We start from the raw sequence: 25,875 nt of genomic DNA, 5'->3' as shown, positions 1-25,875 counted from the left end.
AATTAATATACTTTGGTATATCGGATCAAGCAAACTCTGGCACCAGGGTGAAGCTAGTAACCCATTGCACAGCCTAAGTCCCTGCTCCAGTACCATAGTGGACTTAATTCGTGACTTAAGAGTAGAAATTTTATTTTTGCTGGTTTGACACCCAACAAATTTTGGCGCCGTTGCCGGGGACTTGGTGTCAAAATAAATTTATTTTCTTTGAATTTTATTTTCTTTGTTTATTTTTATTTTATTTTTATTTTTATTTTTATTGTTACTGGTTTATGCCTAGATCTTCTCGTACAGGTGAACTGCAATATAATCCTGAGATAGAGAAGACTGCTCGTGCATTGAGAAAAGCAACAAGAGAACGAGCAGAGGCATCCTCCTCATCTACTGGACATAATTCAGTAGTAGATTTTGTAGATTCATTTAGTGAGACGGAAGAGATAAATAGCACCATGGCTAATGAACGGACATTGAGAGAATTGGCTGCACCAGATTTAAATCAACAGCCCCTATGCATTACTTATCCTACATTAGAGGTTGCATTTGAGTTAAAATCTGGACTAATCCATTTACTTCCTTCTTTTCATGGCTTACCAGGTGAAGATCCCCACAAGCATCTCAAAGAATTCCATGTGGTTTGCTCGACAATGAAACCCCAGGGAGTCACAGAGGAGCAAATTAAATTAAGAGCCTTTCCATTTTCCTTAGCCGATAAAGCTAAGGATTGGCTCTATTATCTGCCCTCTGGGTCAATATCCACATGGATAGACATGAAGAAGCATTTTCTAAAAAAATTCTTTCCTGCATCCCGAGCTGCAAGCATTAGGAAAGACATCTGTGGAATTCGACAATTCAATGGAGAGACTCTACATGAATATTGGGAAAGATTCAAGCAACTATGTGCTAGTTGTCCTCATCATCAAATTCCTGACCAACTCCTCATCCAGTATTTTTATGAGGGTCTGTCCCAAACTGACAGAAGAATTATTGATGCTGCCAGTGGGGGCTCCTTAGTGAATAAAACACCCACGGAGGCAAGAAATTTGATATCGAGTATGGCTGCAAATGCTCAACAATTTGGAGACAGACAGGATAACACGACTCGTAGAGTCAATGAGGTAAGTAATTCTTCAATAGAGCAAAGATTAGATTGTCTAACTTCTTTGGTTGAAAAGTTAGCTATAGGACAAATGCAGCAATTGAAAACATGTGGAATCTGCTATGGTTCGAGTCATCCAACAGATATGTGCCCCACACTCCAAGATGATTCGACTGAGCAGGCTAATGCAGTTGGATTTCCAGGACCACCTCAGAGACGGTATGATCCCTATGCAAACACCTATAATCCAGGATGGAGGGATCATCCTAATTTTAATTATGCAGTAAGGCCACCAGGATTTCCACAACAGTCACAATATCAACCTAGACCTCAACTTTCACAGCAACAACCTGCTCCTAAATCAGGTATGTCACTTGAGGATATTGTGAAATCTTTGGCTACTAACACTCAACAATTTCAACAGGAGACGAAAACTAGCATTCATAATTTGGAGAATCAAATGAGCCAGTTAGCTTCCACAGTCAATAGATTGGAGTCCCAATTATCTGGAAAGCTACCTTTCACAGACAATTGTCAACCCCAAGCAAAATGCTAGTGCCATCACATTAAGAAGTGGCAAAGAGTTGCCTGAGCCGAGCAAGAAAATTTCTGAACAAGCAATCAAGGAAGAGCTCGAAAAAGAGGGGAATGTGTCTCAACCTAGAGCCTTGGAACAACCAGATTTTGGAGAAAAATCAACACAAGTGGTTACACCTCCGCCTCCATTTCCTAGTCGACTGGCAAAGTCCAAAAAGCAAGAGCAAGAACAGGAGATTTTGGACACTTTTCGAAAAGTTGAGGTAAATATCCCTCTTTTAGATGCAATTAAGCAAATTCCTAGATATGCTAAATTTTTGAAGGAGTTATGCACTGGTAAGAAAAAGTTGAAAGGAAACGAGAAAGTGCATATGGGAGAAAATGTTTCGGCAGTTTTGCAGAAAAAATTGCCTCCTAAATGCAAGGACCCAGGTATGTTTACTGTCCCTTGCAAAATAGGTAATATTAAAATTGAAAAAGCTATGTTGGATTTGGGTGCTTCGATAAATGTTATGCCTCGTTCTATTTATAATTTGATGAACATTGGGCCTTTAAAAGAGACGGGCGTAATAATTCAACTGGCTGATCGATCAAATGCCTATCCTGATGGAGTTTTGGAGGATATTTTAGTGCAAATTGATAATTTGATTTTTCCTGCAGATTTTTATGTGCTTGATATGGAGGATGATAATTCTAATTCATCTCCAATACTGTTAGGGAGACCATTTTTGAAAACTGCTAGAACAAAAATTGATGTTTTCACTGGCACATTGACTATGGAATTTGATGGTGATGTTATTAAATTTTAGGGGTGGCAATTCGGGTCCAAATCAGGTTGGCGGGTCGGGTTCGGGTCAACCCGCCAGAAAATCTGTTGACCCGAACCCGACTCGCCAACCCGTGACGGGTCAGGTATGCTGACCCGAACTCGAAAATTTCAGGTTGACGGGTTGGCGGGTCGATCCGAAATGACCCGAAACTTAATTTTAATTTATTAATTTATCACTGTAATTTCTAATAAAATCAATTTCTCACAAAACTAATTACATAATCAAGTAATAAAAATTTAAATAAGTAATTTCAAACCAAATCTAAAATAAATTAAACACCGTAAAAGTGTTTTATCCCAAACAAAATATAAAATAAATTAAAACAGTATAAAAGTAAAAAATAATATAATATATTATTTGTCCAAATATAATAATTTCAACTTCACACAAATTAAATAAATTCATTTATGATTAAGTAATTAATGCCTTTAAAAAAAAGAATAACTTAGGTTAGTTAGATAAAATTATTTTTATATTTATTAAATTATTTTTATATTTATTAAATTATTTTTAATTCGTAAACGGGTCATATCGGGTCATATCAGGTCACCACGGGTTGACCCGAAATCGACCTGTTTTCTTTTCGGGTTCATCGGGTCCAACCCGATTCTGACCCGAATTCCCAAAACCTCAACCCAAACCCATTAATTTCGTGTTAGGTTCGTGTCGTGTTTTCAGGTCGTGTCGAAAATTGCCACCCCTATTAAATTTAGTATTTATGATGCCATGAAATATCCTGGTGAATCTCATTCAATTTTTGTTATAGATGTAATTGATTCTTTGGCGCAGCAAAATTTTGAATTTAATAATGACGATGCGTTGAAGGTTGCTATTTCTACTGGTCTCTGTCAGGAAAATTTGCAAAAGATAAAAGGGAAGTTTGTTTTTCCTTTTGAATTGCAGGAAGTTATTTTTGAATTGAATTCTCTTTGTCCAGAATTTTCCAATGTGTCTTACTTGGAATTACCTCTGTCTCATTCACACCTTTTGCCATCTATTGTGCAAGCCCCGAAGGTGGAATTAAAGCAGTTACCGGATAATTTAAAGTATGCATTCTTGGGAGATGGAGATACACTCCCAGTAATAATTTCCAGTAAATTGACTGCTTTAGAGGAAGAAAAACTAATTCGGGTGTTGAAGGACCACAAGGAGGCAATAGGATGGACAGTGGCTGACATAAAAGGATTAAGTCCAGCCACTTGCATGCATCGCATCTTGTTAGAAGATGGTGCTAAGCCTTCGAGAGAGGCTCAACGGAGATTGAACCCACCAATGATGGAGGTAGTGAAGAAAGAAGTTTTAAAACTTCTTGACACAGGTATAATCTATCCCATTTCGGATAGTAAGTGGGTAAGTCCTGTTCAAGTAGTTCCTAAAAAGACAGGAATTACTGTTATTGAAAATCCTAAAGGTGAGTTAGTGCCCACTCGAGTTCAAAATGGGTGGAGAGTTTGTACCGATTTTAGAAAATTAAATGCATTAACTCGTAAAGATCATTTTCCATTGCCTTTTATTGATAAGATGTTGGAAAGGTTGGCAGGAAAATCTCATTATTGCTGTCTTGATGGTTTTTCAGGTTTTCTACAAATTCCAGTGGCGCCTGAAGATCAAGAGAAAATCACATTTACTTGCCCTTTTGGTACATTTGCCTATAGACGAATGCCTTTTGGTCTTTGTAATGCGCCTGCTACATTCCAAAGGTGTATGGTTAGTATATTTTCTGATTATGTGGAGAATATCATAGAAGTGTTTATGGATGATTTTACTGTCTATGGTAATTCTTTTGATGAATGTTTAACTAACCTCACAAAAATTCTTAAAAGGTGCATTGAGACTAATCTTGTTTTAAATTATGAGAAATGCCATTTTATGGTAGACCAAGGCATAATTTTAGGCCATGTGGTATCTGCAAAAGGAATTGAGGTAGATAAGGCTAAGGTAGAAATTATCAAATGTTTACCTTACCCTGCAAGTGTGCGGGAAGTTCGCTCTTTTCTTGGCCATGCAGGTTTTTATAGGCGTTTCATCAAAGATTTTTCAAAGATATCCCATCCTCTATGCAAATTACTTCAAAAGGATGTGGTATTTCATTTTGATGATAATTGCAAGAGTGCATTTGACACGCTCAAGGGATCATTGACTTCAGCACCAGTGGTTCGACCACCAAACTGGAGTCTTCCTTTCGAGATAATGTGTGATGCCAGCAACTTTGCTGTTGGTGCAGTACTTGGCCAGAAAGAGGGCAGAGCTTCTTATGTCATTTATTATGCCTCGAGGACCTTGGATGGTGCCCAATGCAATTATTCGACTACGGAAAAGGAGCTTTTAGCTATTGTTTTTGCTTTAGAAAAATTTCGTTCTTATTTACTTGGCACTAAAGTCATTATTTATTCTGACCATGCAGCTTTGAAATATTTGCTCAACAAGAAAGAGGCCAAACCACGACTTATAAGGTGGATTCTCCTACTCCAAGAATTTAATTTGGAAATTAAAGACAAAAGGGGTGCCGAAAATATGGTTGCTGATCATCTCAGTCGTTTGATCAATAGTGAAAGACCTGCTCCCTTGAAGGATAATTTTCCAGATGAGCATCTTTTTGTAGTTCAAAAGACAACTCCCTGGTACGCTGATTTAGTGAATTATCTGGTTACTAGAACGCTACCTAATGATTTGTCTAGAGTTCAAAAGGAAAAAATTAAAAGTGATGTTAAATATTATGTGTGGGATGAACCATACTTGTGAAAATATTGTTCTGATCAAATTATTCGCAGGTGTGTGTCTAAAGAAGAGGTTCCATCAATTTTATCTTTTTGTCACTCATATGCGTGTGGTGGACATTTTGGCCCTAAGCGAACTGCAAGAAAGGTTTTAGAGTGTGGTTTATTTTGGCCAACTTTGTTTAGTGATGCATACTTATTTTGTAAATCATGTGCAAATTGTCAAAAGACAGGTAATTTAAGCCATAGAGATCAAATGCCTCTTACTCCTATACTAGTTTGTGAAATTTTCGATATATGGGGTATAGATTTTATGGGTCCATTTCCTTCCTCTTTTGGTAATATGTATATATTACTTGCAGTTGATTATGTCTCAAAGTAGATAGAGGCTAAGGCAACTAGGACTGACAATGCTAAGGTTGTAGTTGATTTTATTAAATCTCATATTTTTGTCAGGTATGGCACGCCAAGAGCAATTATCAGTGACCGAGGGACACACTTCTGCAATCGAGTAATGGAAGCATTGTTGAAGAAATATGGCGTCACTCACCGGGTCTCTACGTCCTATCATCCGCAGACTAGTGGTCAAGCAGAAATCTCCAATAAAGAAATCAAGTCGATACTTGAAAAGACGGTGAATCCCAATAGAAAGGATTGGAGTTTGCGCTTAGATGATGCACTTTGGGCTTACCGTACAGCTTTTAAGACCCTCATAGGTATGTCTCCTTACCGATTAATTTTTGGCAAACCTTGTTATCTACCTGTGGAATTGGAACATAGGGCATATTGGGCAGTTAAAAATTATAATATGCGGATGGATGAATCTGGAGAACACAGGAAGTTGCAATTGCAAGAGTTGGAGGAAATCCGAAATGATGCATATGAGAGTTCTTGCATTTATAAGGAGAAGACAAAAGCATTTCATGATAAAGCAATTTCAAGGAAAATTTTTTGTATTGGTCAAAAAGTACTTCTTTTTCACTCTGGACTTAAACTTTTTCCTGGTAAATTGCGTTCTCGTTGGATTGGACCTTTTATTGTGACTAATGTGTTTCCTCATGGTGCAGTAGAAATTCAAAGTCTTCACACTGACAAGATTTTTAAGGTTAATGGTCATCGTCTCAAACCTTTTTATGAAGGATTTCAAGTTAATAATGTTAAGGAGGTGACCCTTGCAGTGCCTGAACTCTCTGATTGAAGCATTATTTTGTCTAGCCAAAGACATTAAAGAAAGGCGCTTTTGGGAGGCAACCCAATTGTTCCTTTTAATTGTTTGTTCAATTCCGTGTGGTAGTTTAGAGGTGTTCTCCTTGAATTCGACTAATTTTGGGTTTCAGTTTTCGTTTTTGCCGATTTATAGGTGCCCTTCAGTCTTGACGTGCCCGTGTGATGACGTGCAGGAAGCTCACAATCAGAATCGTCCGAAAGCCACCGTGATACGCGACTATAAAACGCGAGTTGTAGGCGCGTTTTCAGTTGCGTTTTCATTTCTGCAAGATTTGCGCAGGAAACGCGACTTATAAAACGCGAGTTGAAGGCGCGTTTTAACTCGCGTTTTATGTGTCCCAATAAAGGCTTCAGAAACGCGCTTTCAGCTCATTTCTTCCTCTCTTCTTAATTTTCCAGGTTCAGGCTTTGGAGGCTCGCATGGCCAACGTCGATACCAATGTAGCTGGCATAGCATAGAATTTGGCACAATTTCTGCATCATACGGGTTTTCCTCCTCCAGCTCCACCTCGTCCACCTCTTTGACCGGATTTCAGGGAAGTGTTGCTGTCCTCTCACCCACTTTTGTTGGTTATTTGTCACATTGAGGACAATGTGTCCTATAGGTGTGGGGGGATCTAATGGGGTGCTAGTGTTTTTAGTTTTCTTTAGTTGTTAGTTTTATTTCTAGTTGCTCATTTTCTTTCTTTCTTATGGGGGCTTATCTCTCCTGCGAATCAAAAAAAAAAAAAAAAAAAAAAGACAAGAGAAAAAATTGGGTGTTGGCTTATTGGTTCTAATTCTACTTTTGCCAAGTTTTTAAAATAAGTATGTATCGGGTTAATGTGGTTGGGTCCAAGACATCTCCTTGGTGAATATCGGACTGCTTGATTTTTTTTGATTTCTTTGTTAACTTTTCTAGGCATAGGGAATGTCTGTTGGCATTTTAATGTGAACTGGTCCAATATTGACTCCAGTTCTCTATGTTTGGCAATAATGAGGCGAGCTGCTCCTATTTTTGGTTCTTAGTGTTGTTATTATGTGTTTTTGGCTTTGTTTGGCTGTGAATAATCTGGACTGTACTCCGCTATGAGTTACTACTGAGTAACCGGGGATCTGCACCTAAAGTGTCGATTCTCGCGTCAAAAGGTGGTACTTTATATGAGTACGTGATCGTATAGCGGTAGGAGCTGAGTAACCAGGCTCCTTCATCTAAAAATGTTGGAGTTCGCGTCAAAAGGCTCCGGCGGCTAGAGACTAAGTCTTCTTGTGTCAAATATTATTATGTGCCTTAAAAAAACAAAAAAAAAAGGAAAGAAAAAAGAAAAAAAAAGAATAAATAATAGGGAAGCTTGCTGGTTTATGGACTTAATATGGGGACTTGTGTGAATATTTGGACCATTAGCTGATAAATGCTGTGTGTCATTCCTTTTCCTTAGAATAGTTAATTCGGAAATTGAAGGAGCTTGTGGTTCAGGGGCTAACTGGGGGGGATGCTTCTTGGATTCGATATATGGTTCTCTCTTGAATATCTTGGCAATTTGGTAGATAGAGCAATGACCAGTATCAAATTTTGGTGTCTGTATACTTTCCCCATGCTTGAGGGCAAGCATGATTCAGGTGTGGGGGGAATTGATAGGGGGTAATTTGTTAGTAATTTTATTATTGATTTCCCCTTCTATCCCTGACAAATATTGTGTTAATTGCTGATATTTACTCATATTTGGTATCTGGACTTAATTTCAGGAATGAAGCAGAAAACTACCAAAAAGGAGGGACTTTATGGAGAATATGGAGACTTCTAAGGGCTTCAATCCTTAGGCCTTGGATTCGTGGGGACCACAAAGCTATAGGTCATTTGGGCTCTTCAAAAAAAGCAACGTAGAGAGACTTGGAAGAAGAAGTAATTTTGGAGACTTTGTCCACATGTGTGGGGACCACCGGAGAGAGCTTTTAGTCATCTTACTTTTGGCTTTTTAAGGAGAGGACGTACAGAAGAAAAAGGACACCTCTAGTTTAGCTTTTTAGTTTAGTTCTAGTTTCCTTTCTCTGGACTGGCCTCTGACACACGCCAGGTGTTCGACAATATTCCCCAACGGGAAAAACATCTTTTATTCCTTGTTTTCTAGTAAAAACGCAATGCCTTTGCAATCCAGTACTTTTGGCTGCAATTCAACTATGAGGAGTGGCTAATTTCTTCATCTAGTCAGAGGTTAAATCGAAGCTTTGGTTCGACAAAACTGTGAGATCGAATTGATTTCCCTACGTTCTTTAATTTGCAAGTATTTATATATTTCCTGTTCACTTATGCATATGATTATTTCTTGCAATTAAATACTTGATCACTGTTTAATTGTGTGAGTAATTAACAGCCATCTAAGAGTGCTCAATCCGTAATTGTTGGGTAATTTTAGTGCATGTGGCAAGTGATATGATTCAATTGTAGTAGAAACTTTTGAGTCGTTGTTGCGGAAATATATGATATAGCCTAAATAAACCGAGCGTGTGTGTTTGTTGGTTATAATTGGTGGCCAGTCTAATGATTACTGCTGTCAATAGGTTAAATCCTAAGAGCGTGTTTAGGACTGCTTAATTGGTTAGGGCAATAACTACAGAGCTTGTTGTGGTTATCGAATCAGGAAGGTTAGGCAGGTTGTCAGAGCTTGTTGACAACCATAACCAGTTTATTTGTAAATGAAAGATTTTATCTCTGCATCTGTGATCAGTGATTCGAACCATTAGTGGAGATTATACCTTTGACTAGAGATTTTCCTTCCGTTAATTTACTTTATATTTTTAATTTGAGCAATTAAATTAGACAGTTCCATATCAATTCCCCCCATTTTTATTTAATGTTACATTCATTCAAAATAAATTCCCAAGTCCCTGTGGATTCGACCCTGCTCGCTGCTATATTCGAATTTTGTCTTTCACGTAATTAATATACTTTGGTATATCGGATCAAGCAAACTCTGGCACCAGGGTGAAGCTAGTAACCCATTGCACAGCCTAAGTCCCTGCTCCAGTACCATAGTGGACTTAATTCGTGACTTAAGAGTAGAAATTTTATTTTTGCTGGTTTGACACCCAACAAATTTTGGCGCCGTTGCCGGGGACTTGGTGTCAAAATAAATTTATTTTCTTTGAATTTTATTTTCTTTGTTTATTTTTATTTTATTTTTATTTTTATTTTTATTGTTACTGGTTTATGCCTAGATCTTCTCGTACAGGTGAACTGCAATATAATCCTGAGATAGAGAAGACTGCTCGTGCATTGAGAAAAGCAACAAGAGAACGAGCAGAGGCATCCTCCTCATCTACTGGACATAATTCAGTAGTAGATTTTGTAGATTCATTTAGTGAGACGGAAGAGATAAATAGCACCATGGCTAATGAACGGACATTGAGAGAATTGGCTGCACCAGATTTAAATCAACAGCCCCTATGCATTACTTATCCTACATTAGAGGTTGCATTTGAGTTAAAATCTGGACTAATCCATTTACTTCCTTCTTTTCATGGCTTACCAGGTGAAGATCCCCACAAGCATCTCAAAGAATTCCATGTGGTTTGCTCGACAATGAAACCCCAGGGAGTCACAGAGGAGCAAATTAAATTAAGAGCCTTTCCATTTTCCTTAGCCGATAAAGCTAAGGATTGGCTCTATTATCTGCCCTCTGGGTCAATATCCACATGGATAGACATGAAGAAGCATTTTCTAAAAAAATTCTTTCCTGCATCCCGAGCTGCAAGCATTAGGAAAGACATCTGTGGAATTCGACAATTCAATGGAGAGACTCTACATGAATATTGGGAAAGATTCAAGCAACTATGTGCTAGTTGTCCTCATCATCAAATTCCTGACCAACTCCTCATCCAGTATTTTTATGAGGGTCTGTCCCAAACTGACAGAAGAATTATTGATGCTGCCAGTGGGGGCTCCTTAGTGAATAAAACACCCACGGAGGCAAGAAATTTGATATCGAGTATGGCTGCAAATGCTCAACAATTTGGAGACAGACAGGATAACACGACTCGTAGAGTCAATGAGGTAAGTAATTCTTCAATAGAGCAAAGATTAGATTGTCTAACTTCTTTGGTTGAAAAGTTAGCTATAGGACAAATGCAGCAATTGAAAACATGTGGAATCTGCTATGGTTCGAGTCATCCAACAGATATGTGCCCCACACTCCAAGATGATTCGACTGAGCAGGCTAATGCAGTTGGATTTCCAGGACCACCTCAGAGACGGTATGATCCCTATGCAAACACCTATAATCCAGGATGGAGGGATCATCCTAATTTTAATTATGCAGTAAGGCCACCAGGATTTCCACAACAGTCACAATATCAACCTAGACCTCAACTTTCACAGCAACAACCTGCTCCTAAATCAGGTATGTCACTTGAGGATATTGTGAAATCTTTGGCTACTAACACTCAACAATTTCAACAGGAGACGAAAACTAGCATTCATAATTTGGAGAATCAAATGAGCCAGTTAGCTTCCACAGTCAATAGATTGGAGTCCCAATTATCTGGAAAGCTACCTTTCACAGACAATTGTCAACCCCAAGCAAAATGCTAGTGCCATCACATTAAGAAGTGGCAAAGAGTTGCCTGAGCCGAGCAAGAAAATTTCTGAACAAGCAATCAAGGAAGAGCTCGAAAAAGAGGGGAATGTGTCTCAACCTAGAGCCTTGGAACAACCAGATTTTGGAGAAAAATCAACACAAGTGGTTACACCTCCGCCTCCATTTCCTAGTCGACTGGCAAAGTCCAAAAAGCAAGAGCAAGAACAGGAGATTTTGGACACTTTTCGAAAAGTTGAGGTAAATATCCCTCTTTTAGATGCAATTAAGCAAATTCCTAGATATGCTAAATTTTTGAAGGAGTTATGCACTGGTAAGAAAAAGTTGAAAGGAAACGAGAAAGTGCATATGGGAGAAAATGTTTCGGCAGTTTTGCAGAAAAAATTGCCTCCTAAATGCAAGGACCCAGGTATGTTTACTGTCCCTTGCAAAATAGGTAATATTAAAATTGAAAAAGCTATGTTGGATTTGGGTGCTTCGATAAATGTTATGCCTCGTTCTATTTATAATTTGATGAACATTGGGCCTTTAAAAGAGACGGGCGTAATAATTCAACTGGCTGATCGATCAAATGCCTATCCTGATGGAGTTTTGGAGGATATTTTAGTGCAAATTGATAATTTGATTTTTCCTGCAGATTTTTATGTGCTTGATATGGAGGATGATAATTCTAATTCATCTCCAATACTGTTAGGGAGACCATTTTTGAAAACTGCTAGAACAAAAATTGATGTTTTCACTGGCACATTGACTATGGAATTTGATGGTGATGTTATTAAATTTTAGGGGTGGCAATTCGGGTCCAAATCAGGTTGGCGGGTCGGGTTCGGGTCAACCCGCCAGAAAATCTGTTGACCCGAACCCGACTCGCCAACCCGTGACGGGTCAGGTATGCTGACCCGAACTCGAAAATTTCAGGTTGACGGGTTGGCGGGTCGATCCGAAATGACCCGAAACTTAATTTTAATTTATTAATTTATCACTGTAATTTCTAATAAAATCAATTTCTCACAAAACTAATTACATAATCAAGTAATAAAAATTTAAATAAGTAATTTCAAACCAAATCTAAAATAAATTAAACACCGTAAAAGTGTTTTATCCCAAACAAAATATAAAATAAATTAAAACAGTATAAAAGTAAAAAATAATATAATATATTATTTGTCCAAATATAATAATTTCAACTTCACACAAATTAAATAAATTCATTTATGATTAAGTAATTAATGCCTTTAAAAAAAAGAATAACTTAGGTTAGTTAGATAAAATTATTTTTATATTTATTAAATTATTTTTATATTTATTAAATTATTTTTAATTCGTAAACGGGTCATATCGGGTCATATCAGGTCACCACGGGTTGACCCGAAATCGACCTGTTTTCTTTTCGGGTTCATCGGGTCCAACCCGATTCTGACCCGAATTCCCAAAACCTCAACCCAAACCCATTAATTTCGTGTTAGGTTCGTGTCGTGTTTTCAGGTCGTGTCGAAAATTGCCACCCCTATTAAATTTAGTATTTATGATGCCATGAAATATCCTGGTGAATCTCATTCAATTTTTGTTATAGATGTAATTGATTCTTTGGCGCAGCAAAATTTTGAATTTAATAATGACGATGCGTTGAAGGTTGCTATTTCTACTGGTCTCTGTCAGGAAAATTTGCAAAAGATAAAAGGGAAGTTTGTTTTTCCTTTTGAATTGCAGGAAGTTATTTTTGAATTGAATTCTCTTTGTCCAGAATTTTCCAATGTGTCTTACTTGGAATTACCTCTGTCTCATTCACACCTTTTGCCATCTATTGTGCAAGCCCCGAAGGTGGAATTAAAGCAGTTACCGGATAATTTAAAGTATGCATTCTTGGGAGATGGAGATACACTCCCAGTAATAATTTCCAGTAAATTGACTGCTTTAGAGGAAGAAAAACTAATTCGGGTGTTGAAGGACCACAAGGAGGCAATAGGATGGACAGTGGCTGACATAAAAGGATTAAGTCCAGCCACTTGCATGCATCGCATCTTGTTAGAAGATGGTGCTAAGCCTTCGAGAGAGGCTCAACGGAGATTGAACCCACCAATGATGGAGGTAGTGAAGAAAGAAGTTTTAAAACTTCTTGACACAGGTATAATCTATCCCATTTCGGATAGTAAGTGGGTAAGTCCTGTTCAAGTAGTTCCTAAAAAGACAGGAATTACTGTTATTGAAAATCCTAAAGGTGAGTTAGTGCCCACTCGAGTTCAAAATGGGTGGAGAGTTTGTACCGATTTTAGAAAATTAAATGCATTAACTCGTAAAGATCATTTTCCATTGCCTTTTATTGATAAGATGTTGGAAAGGTTGGCAGGAAAATCTCATTATTGCTGTCTTGATGGTTTTTCAGGTTTTCTACAAATTCCAGTGGCGCCTGAAGATCAAGAGAAAATCACATTTACTTGCCCTTTTGGTACATTTGCCTATAGACGAATGCCTTTTGGTCTTTGTAATGCGCCTGCTACATTCCAAAGGTGTATGGTTAGTATATTTTCTGATTATGTGGAGAATATCATAGAAGTGTTTATGGATGATTTTACTGTCTATGGTAATTCTTTTGATGAATGTTTAACTAACCTCACAAAAATTCTTAAAAGGTGCATTGAGACTAATCTTGTTTTAAATTATGAGAAATGCCATTTTATGGTAGACCAAGGCATAATTTTAGGCCATGTGGTATCTGCAAAAGGAATTGAGGTAGATAAGGCTAAGGTAGAAATTATCAAATGTTTACCTTACCCTGCAAGTGTGCGGGAAGTTCGCTCTTTTCTTGGCCATGCAGGTTTTTATAGGCGTTTCATCAAAGATTTTTCAAAGATATCCCATCCTCTATGCAAATTACTTCAAAAGGATGTGGTATTTCATTTTGATGATAATTGCAAGAGTGCATTTGACACGCTCAAGGGATCATTGACTTCAGCACCAGTGGTTCGACCACCAAACTGGAGTCTTCCTTTCGAGATAATGTGTGATGCCAGCAACTTTGCTGTTGGTGCAGTACTTGGCCAGAAAGAGGGCAGAGCTTCTTATGTCATTTATTATGCCTCGAGGACCTTGGATGGTGCCCAATGCAATTATTCGACTACGGAAAAGGAGCTTTTAGCTATTGTTTTTGCTTTAGAAAAATTTCGTTCTTATTTACTTGGCACTAAAGTCATTATTTATTCTGACCATGCAGCTTTGAAATATTTGCTCAACAAGAAAGAGGCCAAACCACGACTTATAAGGTGGATTCTCCTACTCCAAGAATTTAATTTGGAAATTAAAGACAAAAGGGGTGCCGAAAATATGGTTGCTGATCATCTCAGTCGTTTGATCAATAGTGAAAGACCTGCTCCCTTGAAGGATAATTTTCCAGATGAGCATCTTTTTGTAGTTCAAAAGACAACTCCCTGGTACGCTGATTTAGTGAATTATCTGGTTACTAGAACGCTACCTAATGATTTGTCTAGAGTTCAAAAGGAAAAAATTAAAAGTGATGTTAAATATTATGTGTGGGATGAACCATACTTGTGAAAATATTGTTCTGATCAAATTATTCGCAGGTGTGTGTCTAAAGAAGAGGTTCCATCAATTTTATCTTTTTGTCACTCATATGCGTGTGGTGGACATTTTGGCCCTAAGCGAACTGCAAGAAAGGTTTTAGAGTGTGGTTTATTTTGGCCAACTTTGTTTAGTGATGCATACTTATTTTGTAAATCATGTGCAAATTGTCAAAAGACAGGTAATTTAAGCCATAGAGATCAAATGCCTCTTACTCCTATACTAGTTTGTGAAATTTTCGATATATGGGGTATAGATTTTATGGGTCCATTTCCTTCCTCTTTTGGTAATATGTATATATTACTTGCAGTTGATTATGTCTCAAAGTAGATAGAGGCTAAGGCAACTAGGACTGACAATGCTAAGGTTGTAGTTGATTTTATTAAATCTCATATTTTTGTCAGGTATGGCACGCCAAGAGCAATTATCAGTGACCGAGGGACACACTTCTGCAATCGAGTAATGGAAGCATTGTTGAAGAAATATGGCGTCACTCACCGGGTCTCTACGTCCTATCATCCGCAGACTAGTGGTCAAGCAGAAATCTCCAATAAAGAAATCAAGTCGATACTTGAAAAGACGGTGAATCCCAATAGAAAGGATTGGAGTTTGCGCTTAGATGATGCACTTTGGGCTTACCGTACAGCTTTTAAGACCCTCATAGGTATGTCTCCTTACCGATTAATTTTTGGCAAACCTTGTTATCTACCTGTGGAATTGGAACATAGGGCATATTGGGCAGTTAAAAATTATAATATGCGGATGGATGAATCTGGAGAACACAGGAAGTTGCAATTGCAAGAGTTGGAGGAAATCCGAAATGATGCATATGAGAGTTCTTGCATTTATAAGGAGAAGACAAAAGCATTTCATGATAAAGCAATTTCAAGGAAAATTTTTTGTATTGGTCAAAAAGTACTTCTTTTTCACTCTGGACTTAAACTTTTTCCTGGTAAATTGCGTTCTCGTTGGATTGGACCTTTTATTGTGACTAATGTGTTTCCTCATGGTGCAGTAGAAATTCAAAGTCTTCACACTGACAAGATTTTTAAGGTTAATGGTCATCGTCTCAAACCTTTTTATGAAGGATTTCAAGTTAATAATGTTAAGGAGGTGACCCTTGCAGTGCCTGAACTCTCTGATTGAAGCATTATTTTGTCTAGCCAAAGACATTAAAGAAAGGCGCTTTTGGGAGGCAACCCAATTGTTCCTTTTAATTGTTTGTTCAATTCCGTGTGGTAGTTTAGAGGTGTTCTCCTTGAATTCGACTAATTTTGGGTTTCAGTTTTCGTTTTTGCCGATTTATAGGTGCCCTTCAGTCTTGACGTGCCCGTGTGATGACGTGCAGGAAGCTCACAATCAGAATCGTCCGAAAGCCACCGTGATACGCGACTATAAAACGCGAGTTGTAGGCGCGTTTTCAGTTGCGTTTTCATTTCTGCAAGATTTGCGCAGGAAACGCGACTTATAAAACGCGAGTTGAAGGCGCGTTTTAACTCGCGTTTTATGTGTCCCAATAAAGGCTTCAGAAACGCGCTTTCAGCTCATTTCTTCCTCTCTTCTTAATTTTCCAGGTTCAGGCTTTGGAGGCTCGCATGGCCAACGTCGATACCAATGTAGCTGGCATAGCATAGAATTTGGCACAATTTCTGCATCATACGGGTTTTCCTCCTCCAGCTCCACCTCGTCCACCTCTTTGACCGGATTTCAGGGAAGTGTTGCTGTCCTCTCACCCACTTTTGTTGGTTATTTGTCACATTGAGGACAATGTGTCCTATAGGTGTGGGGGGATCTAATGGGGTGCTAGTGTTTTTAGTTTTCTTTAGTTGTTAGTTTTATTTCTAGTTGCTCATTTTCTTTCTTTCTTATGGGGGCTTATCTCTCCTGCGAATCAAAAAAAAAAAAAAAAAAAAAAGACAAGAGAAAAAATTGGGTGTTGGCTTATTGGTTCTAATTCTACTTTTGCCAAGTTTTTAAAATAAGTATGTATCGGGTTAATGTGGTTGGGTCCAAGACATCTCCTTGGTGAATATCGGACTGCTTGATTTTTTTTGATTTCTTTGTTAACTTTTCTAGGCATAGGGAATGTCTGTTGGCATTTTAATGTGAACTGGTCCAATATTGACTCCAGTTCTCTATGTTTGGCAATAATGAGGCGAGCTGCTCCTATTTTTGGTTCTTAGTGTTGTTATTATGTGTTTTTGGCTTTGTTTGGCTGTGAATAATCTGGACTGTACTCCGCTATGAGTTACTACTGAGTAACCGGGGATCTGCACCTAAAGTGTCGATTCTCGCGTCAAAAGGTGGTACTTTATATGAGTACGTGATCGTATAGCGGTAGGAGCTGAGTAACCAGGCTCCTTCATCTAAAAATGTTGGAGTTCGCGTCAAAAGGCTCCGGCGGCTAGAGACTAAGTCTTCTTGTGTCAAATATTATTATGTGCCTTAAAAAAACAAAAAAAAAAGGAAAGAAAAAAGAAAAAAAAAGAATAAATAATAGGGAAGCTTGCTGGTTTATGGACTTAATATGGGGACTTGTGTGAATATTTGGACCATTAGCTGATAAATGCTGTGTGTCATTCCTTTTCCTTAGAATAGTTAATTCGGAAATTGAAGGAGCTTGTGGTTCAGGGGCTAACTGGGGGGGATGCTTCTTGGATTCGATATATGGTTCTCTCTTGAATATCTTGGCAATTTGGTAGATAGAGCAATGACCAGTATCAAATTTTGGTGTCTGTATACTTTCCCCATGCTTGAGGGCAAGCATGATTCAGGTGTGGGGGGAATTGATAGGGGGTAATTTGTTAGTAATTTTATTATTGATTTCCCCTTCTATCCCTGACAAATATTGTGTTAATTGCTGATATTTACTCATATTTGGTATCTGGACTTAATTTCAGGAATGAAGCAGAAAACTACCAAAAAGGAGGGACTTTATGGAGAATATGGAGACTTCTAAGGGCTTCAATCCTTAGGCCTTGGATTCGTGGGGACCACAAAGCTATAGGTCATTTGGGCTCTTCAAAAAAAGCAACGTAGAGAGACTTGGAAGAAGAAGTAATTTTGGAGACTTTGTCCACATGTGTGGGGACCACCGGAGAGAGCTTTTAGTCATCTTACTTTTGGCTTTTTAAGGAGAGGACGTACAGAAGAAAAAGGACACCTCTAGTTTAGCTTTTTAGTTTAGTTCTAGTTTCCTTTCTCTGGACTGGCCTCTGACACACGCCAGGTGTTCGACAATATTCCCCAACGGGAAAAACATCTTTTATTCCTTGTTTTCTAGTAAAAACGCAATGCCTTTGCAATCCAGTACTTTTGGCTGCAATTCAACTATGAGGAGTGGCTAATTTCTTCATCTAGTCAGAGGTTAAATCGAAGCTTTGGTTCGACAAAACTGTGAGATCGAATTGATTTCCCTACGTTCTTTAATTTGCAAGTATTTATATATTTCCTGTTCACTTATGCATATGATTATTTCTTGCAATTAAATACTTGATCACTGTTTAATTGTGTGAGTAATTAACAGCCATCTAAGAGTGCTCAATCCGTAATTGTTGGGTAATTTTAGTGCATGTGGCAAGTGATATGATTCAATTGTAGTAGAAACTTTTGAGTCGTTGTTGCGGAAATATATGATATAGCCTAAATAAACCGAGCGTGTGTGTTTGTTGGTTATAATTGGTGGCCAGTCTAATGATTACTGCTGTCAATAGGTTAAATCCTAAGAGCGTGTTTAGGACTGCTTAATTGGTTAGGGCAATAACTACAGAGCTTGTTGTGGTTATCGAATCAGGAAGGTTAGGCAGGTTGTCAGAGCTTGTTGACAACCATAACCAGTTTATTTGTAAATGAAAGATTTTATCTCTGCATCTGTGATCAGTGATTCGAACCATTAGTGGAGATTATACCTTTGACTAGAGATTTTCCTTCCGTTAATTTACTTTATATTTTTAATTTGAGCAATTAAATTAGACAGTTCCATATCAATTCCCCCCATTTTTATTTAATGTTACATTCATTCAAAATAAATTCCCAAGTCCCTGTGGATTCGACCCTGCTCGCTGCTATATTCGAATTTTGTCTTTCACGTAATTAATATACTTTGGTATATCGGATCAAGCAAACTCTGGCACCAGGGTGAAGCTAGTAACCCATTGCACAGCCTAAGTCCCTGCTCCAGTACCATAGTGGACTTAATTCGTGACTTAAGAGTAGAAATTTTATTTTTGCTGGTTTGACACCCAACAAATTTTGGCGCCGTTGCCGGGGACTTGGTGTCAAAATAAATTTATTTTCTTTGAATTTTATTTTCTTTGTTTATTTTTATTTTATTTTTATTTTTATTTTTATTGTTACTGGTTTATGCCTAGATCTTCTCGTACAGGTGAACTGCAATATAATCCTGAGATAGAGAAGACTGCTCGTGCATTGAGAAAAGCAACAAGAGAACGAGCAGAGGCATCCTCCTCATCTACTGGACATAATTCAGTAGTAGATTTTGTAGATTCATTTAGTGAGACGGAAGAGATAAATAGCACCATGGCTAATGAACGGACATTGAGAGAATTGGCTGCACCAGATTTAAATCAACAGCCCCTATGCATTACTTATCCTACATTAGAGGTTGCATTTGAGTTAAAATCTGGACTAATCCATTTACTTCCTTCTTTTCATGGCTTACCAGGTGAAGATCCCCATAAGCATCTCAAAGAATTCCATGTGGTTTGCTCGACAATGAAACCCCAGGGAGTCACAGAGGAGCAAATTAAATTAAGAGCCTTTCCATTTTCCTTAGCCGATAAAGCTAAGGATTGGCTCTATTATCTGCCCTCTGGGTCAATATCCACATGGATAGACATGAAGAAGCATTTTCTAAAAAAATTCTTTCCTGCATCCCGAGCTGCAAGCATTAGGAAAGACATCTGTGGAATTCGACAATTCAATGGAGAGACTCTACATGAATATTGGGAAAGATTCAAGCAACTATGTGCTAGTTGTCCTCATCATCAAATTCCTGACCAACTCCTCATCCAGTATTTTTATGAGGGTCTGTCCCAAACTGACAGAAGAATTATTGATGCTGCCAGTGGGGGCTCCTTAGTGAATAAAACACCCACGGAGGCAAGAAATTTGATATCGAGTATGGCTGCAAATGCTCAACAATTTGGAGACAGACAGGATAACACGACTCGTAGAGTCAATGAGGTAAGTAATTCTTCAATAGAGCAAAGATTAGATTGTCTAACTTCTTTGGTTGAAAAGTTAGCTATAGGACAAATGCAGCAATTGAAAACATGTGGAATCTGCTATGGTTCGAGTCATCCAACAGATATGTGCCCCACACTCCAAGATGATTCGACTGAGCAGGCTAATGCAGTTGGATTTCCAGGACCACCTCAGAGACGGTATGATCCCTATGCAAACACCTATAATCCAGGATGGAGGGATCATCCTAATTTTAATTATGCAGTAAGGCCACCAGGATTTCCACAACAGTCACAATATCAACCTAGACCTCAACTTTCACAGCAACAACCTGCTCCTAAATCAGGTATGTCACTTGAGGATATTGTGAAATCTTTGGCTACTAACACTCAACAATTTCAACAGGAGACGAAAACTAGCATTCATAATTTGGAGAATCAAATGAGCCAGTTAGCTTCCACAGTCAATAGATTGGAGTCCCAATTATCTGGAAAGCTACCTTTCACAGACAATTGTCAACCCCAAGCAAAATGCTAGTGCCATCACATTAAGAAGTGGCAAAGAGTTGCCTGAGCCGAGCAAGAAAATTTCTGAACAAGCAATCAAGGAAGAGCTCGAAAAAGAGGGGAATGTGTCTCAACCTAGAGCCTTGGAACAACCAGATTTTGGAGAAAAATCAACACAAGTGGTTACACCTCCGCCTCCATTTCCTAGTCGACTGGCAAAGTCCAAAAAGCAAGAGCAAGAACAGGAGATTTTGGACACTTTTCGAAAAGTTGAGGTAAATATCCCTCTTTTAGATGCAATTAAGCAAATTCCTAGATATGCTAAATTTTTGAAGGAGTTATGCACTGGTAAGAAAAAGTTGAAAGGAAACGAGAAAGTGCATATGGGAGAAAATGTTTCGGCAGTTTTGCAGAAAAAATTGCCTCCTAAATGCAAGGACCCAGGTATGTTTACTGTCCCTTGCAAAATAGGTAATATTAAAATTGAAAAAGCTATGTTGGATTTGGGTGCTTCGATAAATGTTATGCCTCGTTCTATTTATAATTTGATGAACATTGGGCCTTTAAAAGAGACGGGCGTAATAATTCAACTGGCTGATCGATCAAATGCCTATCCTGATGGAGTTTTGGAGGATATTTTAGTGCAAATTGATAATTTGATTTTTCCTGCAGATTTTTATGTGCTTGATATGGAGGATGATAATTCTAATTCATCTCCAATACTGTTAGGGAGACCATTTTTGAAAACTGCTAGAACAAAAATTGATGTTTTCACTGGCACATTGACTATGGAATTTGATGGTGATGTTATTAAATTTTAGGGGTGGCAATTCGGGTCCAAATCAGGTTGGCGGGTCGGGTTCGGGTCAACCCGCCAGAAAATCTGTTGACCCGAACCCGACTCGCCAACCCGTGACGGGTCAGGTATGCTGACCCGAACTCGAAAATTTCAGGTTGACGGGTTGGCGGGTCGATCCGAAATGACCCGAAACTTAATTTTAATTTATTAATTTATCACTGTAATTTCTAATAAAATCAATTTCTCACAAAACTAATTACATAATCAAGTAATAAAAATTTAAATAAGTAATTTCAAACCAAATCTAAAATAAATTAAACACCGTAAAAGTGTTTTATCCCAAACAAAATATAAAATAAATTAAAACAGTATAAAAGTAAAAAATAATATAATATATTATTTGTCCAAATATAATAATTTCAACTTCACACAAATTAAATAAATTCATTTATGATTAAGTAATTAATGCCTTTAAAAAAAAGAATAACTTAGGTTAGTTAGATAAAATTATTTTTATATTTATTAAATTATTTTTATATTTATTAAATTATTTTTAATTCGTAAACGGGTCATATCGGGTCATATCAGGTCACCACGGGTTGACCCGAAATCGACCTGTTTTCTTTTCGGGTTCATCGGGTCCAACCCGATTCTGACCCGAATTCCCAAAACCTCAACCCAAACCCATTAATTTCGTGTTAGGTTCGTGTCGTGTTTTCAGGTCGTGTCGAAAATTGGCACCCCTATTAAATTTAGTATTTATGATGCCATGAAATATCCTGGTGAATCTCATTCAATTTTTGTTATAGATGTAATTGATTCTTTGGCGCAGCAAAATTTTGAATTTAATAATGACGATGCGTTGAAGGTTGCTATTTCTACTGGTCTCTGTCAGGAAAATTTGCAAAAGATAAAAGGGAAGTTTGTTTTTCCTTTTGAATTGCAGGAAGTTATTTTTGAATTGAATTCTCTTTGTCCAGAATTTTCCAATGTGTCTTACTTGGAATTACCTCTGTCTCATTCACAGCTTTTGCCATCTATTGTGCAAGCCCCGAAGGTGGAATTAAAGCAGTTACCGGATAATTTAAAGTATGCATTCTTGGGAGATGGAGATACACTCCCAGTAATAATTTCCAGTAAATTGACTGCTTTAGAGGAAGAAAAACTAATTCGGGTGTTGAAGGACCACAAGGAGGCAATAGGATGGACAGTGGCTGACATAAAAGGATTAAGTCCAGCCACTTGCATGCATCGCATCTTGTTAGAAGATGGTGCTAAGCCTTCGAGAGAGGCTCAACGGAGATTGAACCCACCAATGATGGAGGTAGTGAAGAAAGAAGTTTTAAAACTTCTTGACACAGGTATAATCTATCCCATTTCGGATAGTAAGTGGGTAAGTCCTGTTCAAGTAGTTCCTAAAAAGACAGGAATTACTGTTATTGAAAATCCTAAAGGTGAGTTAGTGCCCACTCGAGTTCAAAATGGGTGGAGAGTTTGTACCGATTTTAGAAAATTAAATGCATTAACTCGTAAAGATCATTTTCCATTGCCTTTTATTGATAAGATGTTGGAAAGGTTGGCAGGAAAATCTCATTATTGCTGTCTTGATGGTTTTTCAGGTTTTCTACAAATTCCAGTGGCGCCTGAAGATCAAGAGAAAATCACATTTACTTGCCCTTTTGGTACATTTGCCTATAGACGAATGCCTTTTGGTCTTTGTAATGCGCCTGCTACATTCCAAAGGTGTATGGTTAGTATATTTTCTGATTATGTGGAGAATATCATAGAAGTGTTTATGGATGATTTTACTGTCTATGGTAATTCTTTTGATGAATGTTTAACTAACCTCACAAAAATTCTTAAAAGGTGCATTGAGACTAATCTTGTTTTAAATTATGAGAAATGCCATTTTATGGTAGACCAAGGCATAATTTTAGGCCATGTGGTATCTGCAAAAGGAATTGAGGTAGATAAGGCTAAGGTAGAAATTATCAAATGTTTACCTTACCCTGCAAGTGTGCGGGAAGTTCGCTCTTTTCTTGGCCATGCAGGTTTTTATAGGCGTTTCATCAAAGATTTTTCAAAGATATCCCATCCTCTATGCAAATTACTTCAAAAGGATGTGGTATTTCATTTTGATGATAATTGCAAGAGTGCATTTGACACGCTCAAGGGATCATTGACTTCAGCACCAGTGGTTCGACCACCAAACTGGAGTCTTCCTTTCGAGATAATGTGTGATGCCAGCAACTTTGCTGTTGGTGCAGTACTTGGCCAGAAAGAGGGCAGAGCTTCTTATGTCATTTATTATGCCTCGAGGACCTTGGATGGTGCCCAATGCAATTATTCGACTACGGAAAAGGAGCTTTTAGCTATTGTTTTTGCTTTAGAAAAATTTCGTTCTTATTTACTTGGCACTAAAGTCATTATTTATTCTGACCATGCAGCTTTGAAATATTTGCTCAACAAGAAAGAGGCCAAACCACGACTTATAAGGTGGATTCTCCTACTCCAAGAATTTAATTTGGAAATTAAAGACAAAAGGGGTGCCGAAAATATGGTTGCTGATCATCTCAGTCGTTTGATCAATAGTGAAAGACCTGCTCCCTTGAAGGATAATTTTCCAGATGAGCATCTTTTTGTAGTTCAAAAGACAACTCCCTGGTACGCTGATTTAGTGAATTATCTGGTTACTAGAACGCTACCTAATGATTTGTCTAGAGTTCAAAAGGAAAAAATTAAAAGTGATGTTAAATATTATGTGTGGGATGAACCATACTTGTGAAAATATTGTTCTGATCAAATTATTCGCAGGTGTGTGTCTAAAGAAGAGGTTCCATCAATTTTATCTTTTTGTCACTCATATGCGTGTGGTGGACATTTTGGCCCTAAGCGAACTGCAAGAAAGGTTTTAGAGTGTGGTTTATTTTGGCCAACTTTGTTTAGTGATGCATACTTATTTTGTAAATCATGTGCAAATTGTCAAAAGACAGGTAATTTAAGCCATAGAGATCAAATGCCTCTTACTCCTATACTAGTTTGTGAAATTTTCGATATATGGGGTATAGATTTTATGGGTCCATTTCCTTCCTCTTTTGGTAATATGTATATATTACTTGCAGTTGATTATGTCTCAAAGTAGATAGAGGCTAAGGCAACTAGGACTGACAATGCTAAGGTTGTAGTTGATTTTATTAAATCTCATATTTTTGTCAGGTATGGCACGCCAAGAGCAATTATCAGTGACCGAGGGACACACTTCTGCAATCGAGTAATGGAAGCATTGTTGAAGAAATATGGCGTCACTCACCGGGTCTCTACGTCCTATCATCCGCAGACTAGTGGTCAAGCAGAAATCTCCAATAAAGAAATCAAGTCGATACTTGAAAAGACGGTGAATCCCAATAGAAAGGATTGGAGTTTGCGCTTAGATGATGCACTTTGGGCTTACCGTACAGCTTTTAAGACCCTCATAGGTATGTCTCCTTACCGATTAATTTTTGGCAAACCTTGTTATCTACCTGTGGAATTGGAACATAGGGCATATTGGGCAGTTAAAAATTATAATATGCGGATGGATGAATCTGGAGAACACAGGAAGTTGCAATTGCAAGAGTTGGAGGAAATCCGAAATGATGCATATGAGAGTTCTTGCATTTATAAGGAGAAGACAAAAGCATTTCATGATAAAGCAATTTCAAGGAAAATTTTTTGTATTGGTCAAAAAGTACTTCTTTTTCACTCTGGACTTAAACTTTTTCCTGGTAAATTGCGTTCTCGTTGGATTGGACCTTTTATTGTGACTAATGTGTTTCCTCATGGTGCAGTAGAAATTCAAAGTCTTCACACTGACAAGATTTTTAAGGTTAATGGTCATCGTCTCAAACCTTTTTATGAAGGATTTCAAGTTAATAATGTTAAGGAGGTGACCCTTGCAGTGCCTGAACTCTCTGATTGAAGCATTATTTTGTCTAGCCAAAGACATTAAAGAAAGGCGCTTTTGGGAGGCAACCCAATTGTTCCTTTTAATTGTTTGTTCAATTCCGTGTGGTAGTTTAGAGGTGTTCTCCTTGAATTCGACTAATTTTGGGTTTCAGTTTTCGTTTTTGCCGATTTATAGGTGCCCTTCAGTCTTGACGTGCCCGTGTGATGACGTGCAGGAAGCTCACAATCAGAATCGTCCGAAAGCCACCGTGATACGCGACTATAAAACGCGAGTTGTAGGCGCGTTTTCAGTTGCGTTTTCATTTCTGCAAGATTTGCGCAGGAAACGCGACTTATAAAACGCGAGTTGAAGGCGCGTTTTAACTCGCGTTTTATGTGTCCCAATAAAGGCTTCAGAAACGCGCTTTCAGCTCATTTCTTCCTCTCTTCTTAATTTTCCAGGTTCAGGCTTTGGAGGCTCGCATGGCCAACGTCGATACCAATGTAGCTGGCATAGCATAGAATTTGGCACAATTTCTGCATCATACGGGTTTTCCTCCTCCAGCTCCACCTCGTCCACCTCTTTGACCGGATTTCAGGGAAGTGTTGCTGTCCTCTCACCCACTTTTGTTGGTTATTTGTCACATTGAGGACAATGTGTCCTATAGGTGTGGGGGGATCTAATGGGGTGCTAGTGTTTTTAGTTTTCTTTAGTTGTTAGTTTTATTTCTAGTTGCTCATTTTCTTTCTTTCTTATGGGGGCTTATCTCTCCTGCGAATCAAAAAAAAAAAAAAAAAAAAAAGACAAGAGAAAAAATTGGGTGTTGGCTTATTGGTTCTAATTCTACTTTTGCCAAGTTTTTAAAATAAGTATGTATCGGGTTAAT

The 25,875-nt window shown here is 38.0% G+C and overlaps 3 protein-coding genes across 3 annotated transcripts; all 3 read left to right on the top strand.

The window, feature by feature from the left end:
• The first annotated feature begins 272 nt into the window (after positions 1–272).
• Positions 273–2,442, top strand: LOC140009992 (uncharacterized). The gene is made up of 2 exons (XM_072056351.1): positions 273–1,461; positions 1,586–2,442. The coding sequence occupies exons 1-2, from the start codon at positions 273–275 to the stop codon at positions 2,440–2,442; spliced, it is 2,046 nt and encodes a 681-aa protein (XP_071912452.1).
• Positions 2,443–9,594: 7,152 nt separating this feature from the next.
• Positions 9,595–11,764, top strand: LOC140009991 (uncharacterized). Its single transcript, XM_072056350.1, has 2 exons — positions 9,595–10,783; positions 10,908–11,764. The coding sequence occupies exons 1-2, from the start codon at positions 9,595–9,597 to the stop codon at positions 11,762–11,764; spliced, it is 2,046 nt and encodes a 681-aa protein (XP_071912451.1).
• Positions 11,765–18,916: 7,152 nt separating this feature from the next.
• On the top strand, positions 18,917–21,086 carry LOC140009990 (uncharacterized). The gene is made up of 2 exons (XM_072056349.1): positions 18,917–20,105; positions 20,230–21,086. The coding sequence occupies exons 1-2, from the start codon at positions 18,917–18,919 to the stop codon at positions 21,084–21,086; spliced, it is 2,046 nt and encodes a 681-aa protein (XP_071912450.1).
• Positions 21,087–25,875: the final 4,789 nt, after the last annotated feature.

This window comes from Coffea arabica, chromosome 6e (genome assembly GCF_036785885.1).
Source record: "Coffea arabica cultivar ET-39 chromosome 6e, Coffea Arabica ET-39 HiFi, whole genome shotgun sequence".
Classification (NCBI taxonomy): domain Eukaryota; kingdom Viridiplantae; phylum Streptophyta; class Magnoliopsida; order Gentianales; family Rubiaceae; genus Coffea; species Coffea arabica.
Note: the sequence above shows the minus strand (reverse complement) of the source record. Positions and strands in the feature narration are given on the sequence as shown.